Genomic DNA, 14,063 nt, shown 5'->3' with positions numbered 1-14,063 from the left:
AAGCAACTCCATTTTTCCTCACCTTTTCATCTCCAGAGTAATATATCATATGGTCATCTGACTCAAAATGTCCCATGCCAGTCCATCTCATCTCCCCAGTGCCTAGTATGTCAATATTTATGTGTTCCATTTCTTCCTTAACAATATCTAATTTTCCTACATTCATGGTTCTCACATTCCATGTCCCAGTCACCAATGTCTGCTTACAACTGTTCCTCTTCCTTTGTATAAATAAAATAGTTTTGGAGTCTTCAGTAATTTTTAGCATTTAGAAATGTGCCAAGACTTTGATTTGGAAAACTGTAGACTTAAGTTATGTTTCCATTACTCAACTATTAAGGTGAGGGAAATGTCATTTTATTATTGGTTATGCCTGGGCTATGTCCTAGCCCAGAGGGTAAGGGATTAGCTATACACCTAATAAATTGAACTAAGTCCGAAGCCCAATGGATGTGGGTATTATGTGTGTGTGTGTGTGTGTGTGTGTGTGTGTGTGTGTGTGTGTTTGTGTCTGTGTGTGTGTATAAATATTGTATATATATTAATATAAATAAATATATGCTAAATTGGAGACCTTAGTATGAACTGTATTACCAGAGTTCCCTCTGCTCTTTCTCCATCAGTTTTCAACATTGCCATTTTTTGAGGATTATACCTTTTATAAGATATAAATTTATACCTTTAATATCACCTACACAGGTGAATATATGAATATTCATTTGTTGATAGACAGAACACACTAAGTGTGTTCTCACAATTTGCAAATGTACAAACTACTTACTTATATCATTGCTTACCTGGTGAAATAAAACAACCAGAAACAAAACAAGTTTAATTTCTTTAAAACAACCAATGAAACAAATGAAGCATTGCTTTCACTCCCTCTTTAATTCAAAGATATATATGGAAGTAAGATGGTATTTCCTAGCAAATGAAAGGCTTATTAAATACATAAAAGGAAAGTGAGATTTATTAAATGGAAAAGTATTATTAAGTTCCTATAATCTATTTGATTTCTTAAAAAGGCTATATCTATGTAGTCTTCCATTTTTAGAATTAATTATATATAAGGAAAGATAGCCCCAACTTAAAAATGGACATGTATGGAGTTTAATTTAACTTTTTAAAAAAAACATTAAAAACATCATTGTTTTTCTTACATTATTAGTGATCTTTATGTAACTAAGCATAGCTGAAAGCCCAGATTCCTCAGGGAGAAAAAAGTACTTTTTGTCTCTTTAAAAGCAATGTACAAAATGGAAATAATTTTGTTAAAATAATTTCATTTTACTCAAAATTGACTAATAATCAGGACACATGTGGTTTACAGCAATGCTCATGTAGTGTTTTATGCTTAAAATGAACTTAAGTAAAAATTTTAAAATGTTAGGAACCATTAAGTGAATTTGTGTAAGAAGCAGAGAAGATGGATTTTTTTTCAGTTGCCCTGAAAAATCTTATTTTGCCATGTAATAATTACATTTCATGTTTATCTGCCTGTGTGCCTCCTGCTGTGGGATTGATTGGTTGCAGAGCAAGTCTCCCTTCCCAACATAGAATCTTGATCTCTTCCTATTTCATAATATATTTGCTTACTAAATACAGAACATATGAAGTAATACGGACTTTGAATTGCTAGCAGTGCAGGTTCCTCCAAAGTTGTCAAAGTTGCTGTTAGAAATTTGCTTTGGCCTTTAACAGATTTCAGAAACTTCTATCAGTAAAAGAAGTTGTACCACCAAAGGTACCTATAGGTCACACAAACACTAAAGCCATTTTCCTGCCTGGAGCTAAGAATATAAAGCAAAAAGTTCCTTTACTGTCACTTGCTGTTCTAATGATTTTAACTCTAAACTAGTGATGAAAATATTGGGCTCCTATTGCCATTATTTCATTTAAGTAATAGTGTGGCAGATACCCTCTAAATATCTAGAAAGTTGAGGTGAAATAAACAAAATAAGTCTTAAGAACATTACACAAAAGTTATGATTGTAAATATATTGCTGATAGGACAGGGTGTTTTTCTTGTCTGGCCTCAAAATGAAATAATATATCATAAGTATAATCAAAGATATTGGAAATTTTTTTCTTAGACAAGCATAACTGGAATATTTTGAGTATAAATTAAATGGTAATTGTGATTTTTTCAATTTTACTAATACTGAATCATAACTTATTCTGTTTCACTAATAACTGGATTCTAAGATGAGAATGCCCTAAATGGTGACTTATTTAAACAGCACTGGAAGATGTAGCCCTTGGTGTAATTTAAATTAATACTTAATTTATCAGCAAGTTTCTTGGGAGTTTCAGTAGCCTGACTCTGACCTTATTAACCATGGTTATGTTGACTAAATATGTTGGTTTTTAACTCACAAAAATATCTAGGTCATATATTTACCAAAATGCAGAGATCCATGAAGACAGCTCACCTGTTAACTTATAGTGCCATGGAGGTGGAAGTCAGTGTAGTATAGTGAATCAATTAGTATAGATTTTCTATCCCTACTCTTTGTACCTCTCACAGTATGGTTGACTGGCAGTTGGTATCATCAAGTTGTCTGTGACTCATTGCAACCCTATGAGCAACAGATCATTTCCCTGCTCTGTGCCATCCACACAATCTCTGCAATGTTCAAGATTGTTGTAGTGTCACTGTGTCACTCCATCTCATTGAGGCTTTCTTTCACTGATCCTCTAATTTCCTAGGAAGATATCTTTTCCTCCAATCCTCTTGTTACATTCTTCTTCATATGTCCAATTTCCTGATTTATTAACTCAGCAAACAGATCAAATAGGTTTAGTGGATACAGAGCCAACAAGGCAGATGGATATGGTTGATAAGAGAGTAAAAGGACTCTAAACCAGTTGCAATTGAGTCACGTGAACACTGTGTGTTCCAAAGTGGAAACTGCTTCATACGGTTCTCCTGGATGTAGTCCTTGAGGTGCTGACTGCCAGGCTTATCTTCCACACTAATGTTTGGTTGGATCAAGCTATCACTGTTCAGGTTAGTAGCTGAGTACAGTGTTTGCCTTACCCAGGGATGGTATAGCATACAATTCCTTCCTGCCTTCTCATTTGCCATTGGTGGATATTCCCAGAATCAAATGTTTCATACATAGAGAGGAACTTTTTTCATGAACTTGTTAGCAACATTAATGGACTCAAATATGGTATTTTCAAATTCACAAACATCAAAATAAATTATTTACAATCTTTAAATGACTACATTCCTGAGATCCTTAAGAACAACCATCTAAGTAACATTTCCACCAGATTCTGTAGGGAGAAAAGAGAGTAGCATTAAAACAAAGGTTTGAGAGATTTTAATGAACACAAATGGCCATGCCTCGTCTTTAAATCTGTCCAAAGCAAATGTTGTGAAAGCATCCTAATATTTCAGAGCTTCATCTGGCAGTGACCTGAGAACAAAGAGCCTCTCTCCTACATCATCACACTGATTTACTTTCGTTCCTTGATGTCCTGTGTTGGTGTTTGATTCCAGATTTCTCTAAGACAGAGGAGAGGGGGAGAAAAAGACAATTAAAACATTGAGCTATCATTCATTTGTCAGTTTGTTGAATGCTGGTGGCTTTAATGTTACTCAAAACTGTGCCACTGATATTTCAAATACTAGCAGGATCATCTATGGTAGACAGTTTTTGGTGGAGTTTACAGACTAGGTGGGAAGCAGGACTGGCCATTCACTTCTGAAATAATGGGCCCTTAATAACCCAATAAATAGCAATGAAGCATTGCTGATATAGTGTGTCTGAAGATGAGGTCCTCATATTGGAAAACACTTAAAATATGATTGGGAAGAGCTGCCTCCTCAAAGAAGAATCTATATCTAATGACTTGGATGGAGTAACAGTTTGAGCCAGTGAAGGGGCTTCGTTTGTTTATATGGCATCACTCAAAATGAAGAGGAACAGCTGCAAACATTCATTAATAATTAGAACATGGAATGTATAAAAGAATTCATTTATGAAAATTTGAAGTTGCCAAAAATGAAATGGAAAACATAAAGATCAATATCCTAATCCTCAGTGAATTGAAGTGGACTGATACTGGTACTTTCTAATTGAACACTCATATGGCCTGTTCTACTGGCAATGACAATGAATGGTGTCACATTTATCATCAAAATTAATATTTCAAGATCTATACTGAAGTACAGTGCTGCCTGTAATAAGATAATGTCCATGCACCTACAAGGAAGGCGTGTTATTATGGTGGTAAGTCCAGTTTTCACACTAACTACTAAAGCAAAAGATGAAGAGGAAGAATTTATACTAATTTCTGTAGGCTCAAAATGATCAAGTAAATAATCAAGATGCATTAATAACCACTGATGATTGGAACACAAAAGCTAAAAAATAAAGATTGGTAGGTGGAAAATAAAATCGATCATAGTAATGATGAGTGATGCCAATCTAAAGACTCAGATGTGCCTGATTCAAGTCACAGTATTTTAAATAACTTGCTATGCATCAGAGAGCTGGATAATGAATAAGGATTCCAGGAGAAGAATCAATGCATTTGAGTTGTGATGTTGGAGAAGGGTCCTGAATATCCCATGGGTTGCTAAAAACCCAAACATATATTGTGGAAAAAATGCAGCAAAATGTTCCATGGCAGCAAAGTTGATGAAGTTTGCCTCACATATTTTGGACATGTTGTTAGATGCTGTTCCTTGGAAAAAGACAGCACACTTGGAAAGGCAGAGGGTCAATTAAGGGGAGGAAGACCTTCAATGACATGGATTGAAATGGTGTCTGCAGAAATGGATTCAAATGTCTTGGGGATGATGAGGATGGTGTTGGGGATGATGAGGATGGTGCAGGATAAGATAGAGTTGAAATCTGTTGTTCATGATATTTCTATGAGTGATGCTCAACTTGATGGCATTTAACAAGAATCACAGAAATTAGTCTGGAGGTTGCATGGTAGAATTTTGTATGACCAATACCTTAGTCATTGCATGTACCTTTAGAAAACATAAATGACAACTAATACACATGACCTGGTGGATTACAGGAATCAAATAGACCATGTCTGTGTAAAGATATGGTGGAGATCCTCAATATCAGCAATTAAAAGAAGGGTAGAGCACAAATGTGGAATAAACGTTTGTCCATGTGGAAATTCAAATTGAAGATGAAAAATAAAAACAAACCTAAATATAAAAACAAATATTACCTTAAGTATATTCCATATGAATTTAGAAACCATCTGAAGATTTAAACCTGCACCACGAGAAAATAAAGTAGATGAATGTGACCTTCTAAGAATCAAATCCCTATGCCCATATAGACATTTCTCCAACAGGGTAGGAAAGAAACCCACATACTGGGAAAAATATTTGGCAGTGGCATATATGGTAAGAGACTTAAATCTAAAATTTTTAGAATGTTCCATCACCTCAACAAGAAAAAGATAAACAGCCTAATAACAAAGTGGGTACAGGATATGAATAGACACTTCACTAAAGAAGACATTCAGATGGCAAACAAACACATGAAGAAATGTTCAAAGTCCCTAGGTGTCAGAAAATCAAAACAACTATGAGATATCAGCTCACCCCATCAGCAATAACAATGTTCAACAGGTTAGCAAACAACAAATGCTGGCGAGATTGGAACGCTTATTCACTGCTGGTGAAATGTAAAATGGTACAACCACTATGGAAGGAAATCTGGTGCTTTCTCAAAAATTTGGAAATAGAAATACCATTGTACTCAGCAATTCCTCTACTGGAAATATACCCTGAAGAAACCAGAACCACAACTCAAATAGATATATGCACACCCATGCTTATTGGGGAATTATTTATAATAGCAAAGAAATGGAAGCAACCCAAGTGCCCATCAATAAGCAAATGGATAGAAAAACTATAGTGCCCTCATATAAGGGAATACTACACAGCATAGAAAAAAACAATGAAATAGTAAAACATTTCACAACATGGGGAATTTTCAAGGATATTATGCTAAGTGAAATAGCCACAAAAGGACAAATACTGCATAACACCACTGTTATAAAATAGGATCGGTGGGAGTGGAGGGTGTGTTGGTGATGGAATGGGGAAAGAGTGGTTAGATAATGAGCACTGCATTAGAACAGATGAGGGAAAGAATTGTCCACAAGGAATATATGATTATGCATTATATGTATGAGAACAGTCTGGAACAAGGAGTGCATTATGGGGTGGGCTGGAGAAAGGGGAAGAGAGAGGGGGAGAAAATGTGCAACAGAGGGAAAAATTAAATAACTAACATAATTGAAATAACACCAAAAATGCATTTAATGATAATACCATTACTGTTAATAAATAAATTTGAAGCATAGGACTTTCATGACCAAAGACCACAAAAACTGTGAGATGACATCAAGGACATTATACATTAAAGAAGCAAAATATTTTTTTTTAAAAAAGGCAGAAATAAAGCACCAAAATGATTCTCAGAAGAGACTCTGAAACTTGCTTTAGAATGTAGAAACACTAAAGTGAAAAGAAGTGATGGAGTAAGACAGCTGAACAGAGATTTCAAAGATTTCTTAAAGACAAAGCAGAGATGATAAAATATACAAAGATCTGAAGTTAGAAATAAAAAAGAAAGAGCATGGTCTGCATTTCTCAAGGTAAAGGAACTGATGAACAAATTCAAGCCTTGGGTTGCAAGACTGAAGGATTCTATGAGCAGATATTGAATGGTGCAGAAAATATCAAAGAAATGGAAAGACCACAGATAGTCACTGTGCTGGAAAGAATTGGTGGGCCTTAAGCCATTTCAGGAAGTAGCATATGATCAAGAACCAGTGATACAGAAGATGTTCAGGCTATATTGAAAGCACTGACAAAAATAATAAGGCTCCAGGAAATAATAAAATGTCAACTAAGGAGTTTCAACATATAGATACAGGAGCTCTAGACTGTGCTTAAGAAGTCTGGAAGATAGCTTCTTAGCCAACTAATTGGAATAGACACATATTTGAGCCCACTGAAAAAAGAAGATGAACCAACAGAATGCCCAAACTGTTGAATAATATAATTAATATCACACTCAAGTAAAATATTGTTGAGGATTTTTTTAAAATGGTTGGCACAATACATCAATGGAGAACTGTCAGAAATTAAAGGTAGATTCAGAAGAAGCCAAAAGACTGCATGATTGCATGATAGAATCTTGGACAACAAATATCATTAATGACATCAGATGGATCTTGGCTAAAAGCAAACAAGACCAGGAAGATGTTTATCTGGGTTTTAATGATTATGTAAAGGCATTGCTCTATTAATCATAATAAATTATAGGTAACATAGGAAAGAAAGATATTCCAAAACACTTCATTGTGAAACCTATGCAAAGATCAAGAAGCAGTCATTCAAAGAGAATGGGATTACTGCATGGTTTAAAAAAAATGTGTGTGTGTGTGTCAAGGTTGTATCTTTTCACTATACATATTCAATGTATATGCTGAACAAATACTTTGAGATTCAGATGGCAAACATTCAGATGGCAAACAAACACATGAAGAAACGGACTACATGAAGCTGGACTACGTGAAGAAGAATGTGGCATAAGATTTGGAGAAAGACTCATCAGCCACCTCTGATATTGAGATGATATAACCTTACCTGCTGAAAGCAAAGAGGACTTGAATGACATACTAAAGAAGATCAAAGACTATATAGCCTTCAGTATGGATTATAACTCAACATAAAGAAAACAAAAATTTTCACCATAGGAGCAAAAAAATAACAACATAATAGATGGAGAAAAGAGTGAAGAATTTCATTTTACTTAGATCCACAAGTAACACTTGGGAAAGCAGAATCAGGAAATCAGATAATGGATGTCTTTCAAAAACTAAATTGCAAGGATATAAATTTAAAGACTAAAGCATGCATAACCTAAATCATGATATTTTCAGTTATTTCATATGCACGTGAAAATGGGGCAGTGAACAAGGAAGATCGAAGAAGAAGAAGAATTGATGTCTTTGAATTGTGACATGGTTGAAGAGTATTGAATATCCCATGGATAGTCAAATGAAAGAACAACTCTATCTTGAAGTAAGTATAACAGAGTGCTCTTTTTAATTTGGTTTCATATACTTTGGGCATGTTGCCACAAGGAGCAATCCCTGGAAAAGGACATCATGTTTGGAAAAGTGTAAGGTCAGGGAAAGAGGAATACTTTCAAAGGGAAAGATTGACACAAGGAGCTAAAGCACAAAAGAAATAGTGAGGGCTTGGGCAAGGTTTCACTCAGTTGTCCCTGGTTCTCACTTTGCAGAACTCCCAAGAAAGTGAAATTATAATATATTTTAACTAATGAATTCTAAACACACATACCCACTATCTAAAAAACCTCCCACATATTTTTTAAAATGAAATTTCTCACCACACTGAATTCATTTTTGCCTGTGGTTTCTCTGTCTTTAGTTGCACTGCCTGTGGTACCTGATGGGAAACATTAGGGAAAAAGAGTTTCCTTTGAGAAAAGATGTTTTATTTTTAATTGTAGGACTTTTTACACTTACCACAGTATTATATAAATGTATCACTGCAGGACTGACTCTGTTTTTTGCATTGATGTGAAATTTTTAATTGTTATTTTACAAAATGACTCCATTAAATGTTATTTTTAAAGTTTGAGTGGCACAACTTTTTTTCTGTTGAGAAAATCTGTTCCATAGGGAAAAATGTAATAATTTGAGGATAATATCTGACTGAAAAGCATACTGGAGCCTCTGAAATATACTTCTAGTACAACTTTTAAATTACAAAGTGTGATGATGAATCCTCTAAGTCCTCAGATAATACAGATACATATTCTGCACGATGGCTTTTTAAAAAGTAAGGTCAGTTGTGAACAGGTGAGAACAAATAGAAGAAAAAAGGTTTGAGGAAGAGAAGAAGGTAGGTAGAGAGAATGATTGGCAGAAACTGAGATAGACAGGAAGGAGGAAGGCAATAAAAATGGACAAGAAGAATAGTGTGATACTACATAGGCTCTCTAGCTAATCTTTTGGGAGCTCTAGTGGTCCAGTGGATCAGGAGTTGGGATGTCAATTCAAAGGCACATGATTAGAATCTACCTGATGTTCCACTGGAGAAAGATGAGCAATCTTCTCCCATGTAATTGACAGCTTGAATCAGTTATGAGTTCCATTTGATTCAACAACACTTAACAACCAAAACAGTTAATCTGTACTAGGTTAGGTTCCTAGATTAATGTTTGCAGCGATGGACTCAGACATAGCAATGACTTTGAGGACTGTGCTGGTCTGGCCGGTGTTTTCTTCTGCTATACCTAAGGTTACCATGAATTGAAATCAACTAAATGGAATTTAACAAGAATGACAAAGATTAAAGTTGCCAGGTGAAATTACAAGACATCCAATTAAATCTAAAATTCAGTTAAATAATTTTTTGTAAAGTTTGTGTACAATTTTGGGGACACATTTTTACTAAAAATAATTCTCCATTGTATATCTGAAACTCAAACTTAACTGGGTCTCTTTTGTTTCTTTTTGTTTGGTAGTATGGTGACAGTCTCTTTGACATCCTGCTGCTTTCCTGAGATGCATGCATTGTAATCAGTTAGGAATCCATTGTCATTCACTGAAATAATGATAGTATTAATTAAGGTACAACTTACTTTCTTTTCAATCTTCAAAATTTATATTTCGAAAAAGATAATATTTCTCTCCAGGATTTCTAGGGCATTTATAGGATATTAAAGTAATAATTTCATTTAGAGAGCAACTTCATAATATACTAATACTGTAATCCTCATTTTGACATTCAGAAGATTCAGGTTGCCTCAAACCTTTAAAAGCCAGGTACTTGAGAGCAATATCACACTTACCAAGGACCTAAACTTGAGGTAGTTGTGTGTTCTACCCCTGCCTTTCAGTATTTTAACCTGACACTGCTATTTTCCTTTCAGCAGTCCCTACTGAAGTGTATTTCAGCCACCAGGAGAGTAAAATTAGCTAAAGCAGGTGGTAAAGGTTAAAGGAGGAAGGACGACTTGCTTTCAGAACAGGAGTTATAAAGTAAATAAGATCTCAAGAGAATTCATTTCCCATCTCGCAGGGCTTTTTCTGAATTTATAAGTATAGCATAATAGTCACAGCCAACCTTCAATCTCTTCTTGAAATAACTGAAAAAAATGCTAAGAGTTGGGGATTGGAGGGTAGAAAAGCAAGACTGTCAGAATCAAATGTCTTATCACCAGTTATATTATTACTGAAAGATAAACTTCTCCTTTAAATACTGGCAGATATGATGGGAAATGCAGCTGAATTTAAAAATTGCTTCGTGCCTGTTCTCTCTAAGATAGGTGACTGCAAAAGGCCACAAACTGCCCTCTTGACTCTACAAAAGACAGCAAAGGCTGTTCATGAACCTGTGTGAAATTGTAATTTGACTCTAGTGAGGAAGTAAATCCCTTAAAAAATGACCTGTCTCTGTGAAGGCCAAAAGGAAAGACTTCACCTTAGGTGTAAGCACCAAGAAAAAAATTTTCTCTTCTCTGAGACTAGATGATACACCATGCTAACATAGAAGGCTTGGTAAAGCTACACCCTGAGTCTCAAGGAATGTGCAAGTTAAGATTGTCTAAAGTACAAAAGTAATATTAACAGAAGATTTTGTTTTGCCAACCCAAGCCCCAGATACCACCACTGCAATGCAGCCAACCAGTACTCAGATCAGTGGGAGGAGGGATTCTTGGCCAGGAGCAGTGGGGTAAATCCTCCTCCTACTTGGAAACTCTTAAAACAGAAGCCTCTGTACTTTAATTTGCAGAGAGATGTGTCAAAAATGACATTCCGCTCTTTCTTTAGTAACAGATTTGTGAAATTCCATTTTTATATGAAGTACTTAAACTTGAAAACCAAAACCCACCAACTTGTGTGCAATTGACCAAACCAGTTTTTAATAGAGTGTCTCAGTCATCTGATTTATCTGTAGTGGAAAGAAACAATGATACATAGAGTTTGTGGAGGGAAGGTAGAATTTGTTCCAGTGGAGAAAACTAGTTCAGACAATAGAGTAAGGATTATGTAGACTATGACCTTTAGTATGTCTAATCAAAATTGGGAGCCTTTGGTGTCATAAAGGATAGCACAAAAAAGTAAAATTTGTTATTTTTTTACCTTTGACCTATTAATGTTTCACATTTTGTCAAAAGGGCAACAAGAAGGTCAATCTCTCCCACAGCATTTCATGCTTCTGAAATTACCATGCTTTGTGGACCTGAAGCCTAGATGTGGTTGGTACCACCTACTGGGCCAACTACAGAATTGCAGATTCTGACTGTCAACCTATTTTGAAATCAGAGATGTTGGGTTATTTGTTTTGTTTTAATTACTGAACAAATTAATGGTCTTAATTATGGAACAAATTAATGTTAGCATAATTCTTTAGTGTAAGGATTATGTAGTAAACAAGTGATGCATTTAGATTCATAGTGTTTATAGCTGGAACAGGCATGAGAAATCATATTCATTAACAGTTATTTTATGGAATAATACAGAAAATAAGTTTTATCTGGTTCTTTGAACTTGTTGGTTTTTCTCTACTATATACCTTATAGAGTGATTAACATAGTGATAAGTTTTTCTCATGCTGTGTAGTAGGTTATGATTGTCAGGTGTGTCAGAGACAATAAGGTTGACACAGGATAGAGCAGGATTTAGGGCTCTTGTACATAACGTCACTATGAGTTGCAAATGACTCAATGGCACATAACAACAACAACAACATGGGTTGTGTATTTTTAAAAGTTTTTGAGTCCTTTTAAAAATAAGACTGACAAGTAAATATATACTGATACGAATAAAACATTTTCATCCTTTACTCATGATTTCTCATTGCCTTTTTAAAAATTTTATTTTGTTAATTTTAATGAACATTTACAGAGATTTTGGATTTCCATTCATTCATTGTTGCAATTTTATCCCTGCCCCCCCAGTTCACTCTTTTCTTTGAAAAGTAAAAGAAAAATTCCTTCATTGGTATACAATCTCCCAGCATCCCCCACCCCTAGTACACTCCACTGTGCATTTCCTGTTTTAAAATACACAGTTCTGATTCACAGATACTTGAAAATTTAGGAATTCTTTCACCTTCTTAAAAAAAATCAATACTTTATTTCTATATTCTATAGTAAACAATAGGGGGAAATAAGGGTTCTGGTGACATAGTTCCTAGGAAATCGTGCTGCTAACCCAGAAGTTCTGATCTATCAGCAGTTGGGCAGAGAAATGGAAAATTTCCACCCTTGTGATTTACAGCCTCTGAAAATATTCTGGAAAGTCAAGAGCACGTTGTTTACCACTCAACAGCAATGATTAAGTATGAGATTGGTATGGTTTGGGATCCTGGGGGTTGGAGGTTTTTTTTGGTTGGTTTGTTTCTTTTTTCTTTTCTTTTGTATGGCAAATAATGATGCCATGTATTGTTAGCGAGAAATCATGGCACTTCACAGATATATTTGTATTGGTCAGATGTTTATCTCCTCGACCTTCTGCTCTAAAGTGACAGAGTCTTTTACAACAAGGTTAATTAGATTAAACAGCTAATTCCTAGGAAAAAAGATACAGGATAAGAGAAGCTTACAATTTATTGAGTGCCAAATATATATCAGCTGCATGTACTAAGCTTAGTAGATAATATATAGTATAGTATGTAGTATCTAGCCCTTAAAATGGATTGCAATTGGGGCAGGTGTGTTAGAGTCCGTGCGGTTGGCTCAAAGTAGGGCAGGTTCAGATCCACTGTTCATAGGGTTGTTAGTCATCAACTTGATGACACATAACAACAGTAGTCTTTAAATTAGAGAGCCCTGGATGCTTAGTGATAAGGAGCTAAACTGCCAACACAAAAGCACATGGTTCCAATCCACTAGCGACTCCAGGGTAGAAAATGAGAAATCTCCTCCTGGGCACTTTCAGCCAGTAAAAATGTGTTGGAGGGTCAGCTATGAAATGGTTCCCACTTAATAGGACAGAAGAACATTAGAAGTGTTGAAATTATCTAGTATTTTAAAAAAGAAAAATTTAATTACCCCTTGAGGGAATTCTTTCCTTTGTACAAAACCTTCTGAACAGTAATAAATGTAGTGATGAAATTTATTATAAGAACACCAACATTAGCTTAACCATATGCCAAACAGTGTACAGATCACTATACCTGTAATGACTTCCCTGGTGTAAAACAAAACAAGCCAAAGTCTAAGTCTGCACCTATGCTGCTCTGCCTACCTTGAGTCTCAGGAAGACTTAAGAATGCTTGTTTTGGCTCAAAATCCTGCTGTAAGTACAATGATAATTTCAGGTCATTGGCTTTCTGGTAGTTCTTCAAGGCTTCAATTTTCAGCTCAATCACCTTACCATGAGAGTCATTCTGCAAGAGAATATTTTTGAAAAATACTCATAGTATTGACTTCTTGAAATCTACTGTTAAATGAACCTTTTAAACTCACAAGTTACAAAAATAATCCGTCTCATGTTTAATCCTTTTTTAAAATAAAATTTTTCATTTTAATTGAAGTTTTGACCTTTGTCAAATTTGACTTTGAGTCTATCTCAACTGAATTTAAAAACCATCTCAGGAGTAAATTTGAGGCCTTGAACATTAATGAGTCAAGACCAGATGAGCTGTGGGAGGATATCAAGAATATCATCCAAGAAGAAGGCAAAAGCTCATTACAAAGACAGAGGAGAAAAAAAAATTAAAAAGACCAAAATGGATGTCAGAAGAAACTCTGAATATTGCACTAGAGTGCCAAGAAACCAAAGCAAAGGGAAGAAATCAAGATATTAAGGAGTTAAACAGAAGATTCCCAAGGGCAGTGTGGGGAGAAAATGTGCAAGGAGCTGGAGTGGGAAAATAAAAAAGGCTGAACTTGCTCAGCATATCTTAAACTGAAGGAACTGAAGAAAAAATTCAAGGCTTGAGTTGCAATACTTAAGGATGCATTGGGCAGAATATTAAATGATCTAGGAAGCTTTAAAAGAAGATGGAAAGAGTATACAGT

The 14,063-nt window shown here is 35.1% G+C and overlaps 1 protein-coding gene across 1 annotated transcript in view; it reads right to left on the bottom strand.

The window, feature by feature from the left end:
• LOC102844227 overlaps nt 1-14,063 on the bottom strand; it is a 53,014-nt gene that overhangs the window by 18,533 nt on the left and 20,418 nt on the right. Inside the window, exons 9-11 of the mRNA XM_006891834.1 lie at nt 13,288-13,429; nt 8,415-8,473; nt 3,426-3,514 (exon numbers count right to left, since the gene is read on the bottom strand). Coding sequence (XP_006891896.1) covers nt 3,426-3,514; nt 8,415-8,473; nt 13,288-13,429 — 290 coding nt within the window. The remainder of the gene's footprint in view (nt 1-3,425; nt 3,515-8,414; nt 8,474-13,287; nt 13,430-14,063) is intronic.

Source organism: Elephantulus edwardii, unplaced genomic scaffold (assembly GCF_000299155.1).
Source record: "Elephantulus edwardii isolate Elephantulus edwardi_28Jun2011 unplaced genomic scaffold, EleEdw1.0 scaffold00104, whole genome shotgun sequence".
NCBI lineage: Eukaryota > Metazoa > Chordata > Mammalia > Macroscelidea > Macroscelididae > Elephantulus > Elephantulus edwardii.
This window is presented reverse-complemented; position numbering and strand designations above follow the sequence as displayed.